The sequence below is a fragment of the Penaeus monodon genome, chromosome 36, assembly GCF_015228065.2.
Source record: "Penaeus monodon isolate SGIC_2016 chromosome 36, NSTDA_Pmon_1, whole genome shotgun sequence".
Lineage (NCBI taxonomy): Eukaryota > Metazoa > Arthropoda > Malacostraca > Decapoda > Penaeidae > Penaeus > Penaeus monodon.
The window spans coordinates 26,956,013-26,961,012 of NC_051421.1; the positions used below are offsets into that span (position 1 = coordinate 26,956,013).

Sequence of the window (5,000 nt, forward strand, 5' to 3'; positions counted from 1 at the left end):
AAAAGGAGATGATGATAAGAACAACAACAACAAAAATAAACAATTTTAAATCAAAGTCATGAACCCAAACATACACAAGCAAAAAAAAAATCTGCAGATAAGACTGTCTTGCTTGATCAAATAATTTGGCTATGGATAACTCTACCAAAATGTAATCCACCCTCCAGATGCCTCAGCTGTAATAAATTAATTGATTGGTATATTAGCCTCTCTACTTTTTGTGGATCAATTGATTTAAAGACAGATTTATTTACTGTTCGGTTGATAGATAGACACACACACACACACACACACACACACACATATATATATATATCGTATAGATATATTATATCATATATATATATATATATATATATATATATATATATATATATATATATACACGGCATGTGTGTGTGTGTGTGTGTGTGTGGTGTTGGTGTGTGTGTTGTGTGTGTATTATTAACGCAATGTGGGTTATATGTATTTTGTTTTTTTTTATTTATAATAGGGCACAACTAAACAAAACACACAACACACACAACACACACACACATCACAACAACAATATATATATATATAATATGTGTTGTGTGTGTGTGTGTGCTGTGTGTGTGTGTTGTGTGTGATTGTGTGTTTTGTGTGTTGTTGTCATAGACACATCTGTGTGGAATCAGCGAATCATGAACAGCTTATAAATAATTGCTTAATTGAAAGTAAATTCTGAAATAACGATAGAATAAATAAACTCTTTTCGTGATGACTCTTTAACCATGTTACATGCTTTCAAATGTCTGGCAAATGCAATGGCAATTAGCGTTCATTAGCATTCTCTGTTAATAAGTAACTAATTGCTCTACTTCGTTTTAATTTGCGCCTATCTTATGTGAGCTTATCACAACTGGGATACCTGTCACAAAGCTTATCAGTAATAATGTCATTACCAGACACCGCTTTATATTACAAGATTTCATTATCAATGATAATGCTTAATAAATAAATAAAAAATTGAGTAACGGTATTTTTCCATCGATTTCATGCCGCCCCAATTATGATCAAGGAAAAACAAGGTGTTCTTTTGCAATACTCAAAATGAAAAGACGACGTGACAACAACAGACCCCCACGGACTGCTCTCGGATGTTGCTGGTCGTAGTTTGAGACATCGAGCTTGGGGCAGACACCGCGTCGACGCTGGGCTCTGTCGTCTGCAAGCTGAGAAAAAAGAACTTGTATTCACGCGAACCATACGACTTGGTTTAATAATATATCCCGGTGTTATCTATTTTTCTTTGATTTTTGTTGTTGTCCTTTCACATTATTTGTAGAAAGTTGATTCCATCACGAAAAAGCGCGAACGTGACCTCGAATAGGCGAGCTAGTGCGTAAGGAGTGTTACGATGTGGAGTATAGAAATGCGTTATGACTTTTTCACGGTGTGGCGTGTTAGGGGAGGTGGATAGTCCCTTGTAAGAGTCAAATACACATATATAATCATCATTCAGCAACGCGTGCGGGGCTAAATATGAAAGAGAATTTTAAGTCTCATATCGTGATCATTCTAATTATTTTTTTGCCGACTTTGTCGTGCATCGTGGAGAATGAAAGAACGCAGTGGACGAAAACGCGTGCCATTGAAAAGGCTAGCAACACGTTTCCAGCGCATGCCAGCCAGAGAACTACTGAAAATAGCTTTAGTCCTTCCAACACAAAAGGGCATGACACCAGAGAGCCAAAGGAGAGCTCAACCATCCGAGGGCCACCACCTACAGCGCCGGACTCGCCGCCGACATCTCCGGAGAGTAACCCTTGGCCCCAGCACCCCGCCTCGACCGCCTCCGCATCGAGCTCAGCACATCTCTGGTCCTGGGCCCGGGAGCTCAGCCCGGGTACGAATCACTGCATACTGTGCGGGGATACCTGTACCAACGATGACTTTGGCCGAAAGTACCAATGGCGAAGTAAGACCTACCGGATGTTAGCTTAGTTTCTTCTCCCTTTCTTACAAATGTATTTGCAGGTGACCCCTGGCAATTGATATACCAATTAGGTGAAAGCGCTCTTAGATTCGAACATTTTACTTATAACATCCTCTCCCGCCCCTAAAGTGTTGACGGAAACGGGGAGCAGCACGGTAGAGGACCTTCTCATGTTCGTCGACCAGTATGTCTGTAGCGATGATTCCAAGCGCACAGGCCTCGAAACTGCCGAAGAAAAGCAGTTCCTTATTGACTGCTTTTTGTGTCATCCAAACAGCGGTTTCGGAGGTAATTCGGTCATTATTTGCCTTCTCTTTCTTAGTTAATGTCTACTTTGTGCAACTATTCATTCGCTTAATATGCCTTTTCTTCCCGTCCGAGTAAAACGTTTGGAATATTTAATTGGAAGAAATCATAGTGGTAAGTTGATGATATCAATAACATTAATAATAATAATAATAACAATAATAATAATAATTATTATTATTATTATTATTATTATTATTATCATTATGGTAATAATAATAATAATGATAATAATATTAATAATAATAATAATAATGATAATAATAATAATAATAATAATAACTAATAATAGCAATGATAATGATAATAGTAATGATAATAATGATAATGATGATGGCGATGGTGATAAAGATGATGATGATGATGATGATGATGATGATGATGATGATGATGATGATGATGATGATTAAGATAATGATATGACCATGATAACAATAACAAATAATGAATAATAATAATTATTATATTGATGATAATAATTATAACAACAATAGTAAAAATAATGATAATAACAACAATAATGATAATAACAATGATAGTAACGATGATGAAAATTAATGATAATGATAATAATAAAGATGGTAACAATAATAATAGTAACAGTAGAAATAATGATAATGATAAAACCTATAACAAAAATAATAGCAATAATAATAAAAAGAGTAAATGATGATAACAATGATTATGATAAAGATAATAATAACGGTAATAATAATAGTAATGATATTGATAAAATTATAATAATGCTGATAATAATAATAATAATAATGATATAATGATAATACTAATGATAAAAAAATATGAAAATAATGATAATAATAGTAATAAATAATGATAGTTATAATACTACTAATAATTATGACAATAATAATAATGATAATTATAATACGAATAATAACTATAACTAATTATTATCATTATGATGATAATTATAATAATAACAACAATGATAGCAATAATGATAATGATCATAGTGATGATAATGACAATACAATAATGATAATAGTAATAATGGTGATAATAAGGATAATGATATGATAATAGCAGTAATAATGAAATTAACAATACAAATGATGATGATGATGATGATAATGATAATAATAATAACGATAATAATAATAATAATAAAAATGATAATAATAATAATGATGATAATAATGATAATAATAATAATAATAATAATGTTAACCATAATAATAATAGTAATAATATTATTAATAATGATAATAATGAGAATACTGATAACAATAATAGCAATGATAATAATAAGAATAATAATAAAATTATAAAGATAATAGTCACAGTAACGATAAATGGAAATTGATAATGATACCAGTAATAATAATGATAATTATAATAGAGATGTAATAATAATAAAGATTATAAATATAATGCTGATAATAATTATAACCAACAAAATATTAATGATAGTAATAATGATAATAATAATAATGATAAAATGATAATGAATGAAAATACTGCGAATAAAAATATAATAACCCCAACAATGATAATATTACTAATATGATAAAAATCATAATAATAGTCATTATTATTTATATTGTTGTTGTTATTACTATTATTATTATTATTGATATTGCTGTTGTTATTATCATTATTATTATCATATATTATCAATATTTTATATTATTGATATACTATTTATTATTATTATTATTGTTACTATTATTATTATTATTATTATTATTATCATTATTATTATTATTATTATTGCTGATTATAATAATGATAACGATAGTAATATTAATGATAATAATAACAATGAAAATAATAATAATGAAAATGAATATAATAATACAAATAATGCTATTACTACTACTACTACTAATACTACTACTACTAATAATAATAATAATGATAATAATAATAATAAATGAATAATGATAGTAATACCGATAATAATAACTATAATGATAATAGTAATAATGATAATTGTTATTATTACTTTTACTATTATCATCATCATCATTATTATTATTACTATTATTATCATTAGCATTATTGTTATTATTATTATTATCAGTAGTAGTAGTAGTAGTAGTAGTATTCATATTATTCTTGTTATTATTGTTAGCATAATTATTGTTATCATCATTAATAATAAATAATAATAATAATAATAACAATATAAATAAGAATAAGAATAACATTTTCATTATTACTATTATTATATATCATTATTATTATTATTATCATTATTACTATTATCATTATTATTATGATCATTATTATTGCTATTGTTGTCATTTTTAATAATAATAATAATAATAATAATAATAATAATAATGATGATATGATATATGATATGATATAAACATTAACAACAACAATAAAACAAACAACAGTAACAACAACAACAGCAACAACACAATAATATATTAATAAATATAATAAGTAATGATATATATATATAATATATAATATTAAAATTTATGATAATAATAATAATTAATAATAATAATAATAATAATGATAATAATAATAATAATAATAATAATAATAATAATTAGGAAAAATATAGTAATAATGATAACAATAACCTTAATTATGATGATATTAATGAAAATGATGACAATGACAGTAATAATGATAATGATAATGATAATCATAATAATAATGATAGTAATTATAATAGTAATAATAGAAATAATAAGAAAAATAATATTAATGATATGATATTATCATTATTTTTATTGTTATTGTTATTATCAAT

General features: G+C 26.8%; 1 protein-coding gene across 1 annotated transcript in view; it reads left to right on the top strand.

The window, feature by feature from the left end:
• The first annotated feature begins 1,107 nt into the window (after positions 1-1,107).
• The window catches only part of LOC119595413 (latrophilin-like protein LAT-2), a 28,808-nt gene continuing 24,915 nt past the window's right edge, over positions 1,108-5,000 (top strand). The window contains exons 1-2 of the mRNA XM_037944502.1: positions 1,108-1,942; positions 2,090-2,248. Coding sequence (XP_037800430.1) covers positions 1,507-1,942; positions 2,090-2,248 — 595 coding nt within the window. The 5' untranslated portion in view covers positions 1,108-1,506. The remainder of the gene's footprint in view (positions 1,943-2,089; positions 2,249-5,000) is intronic.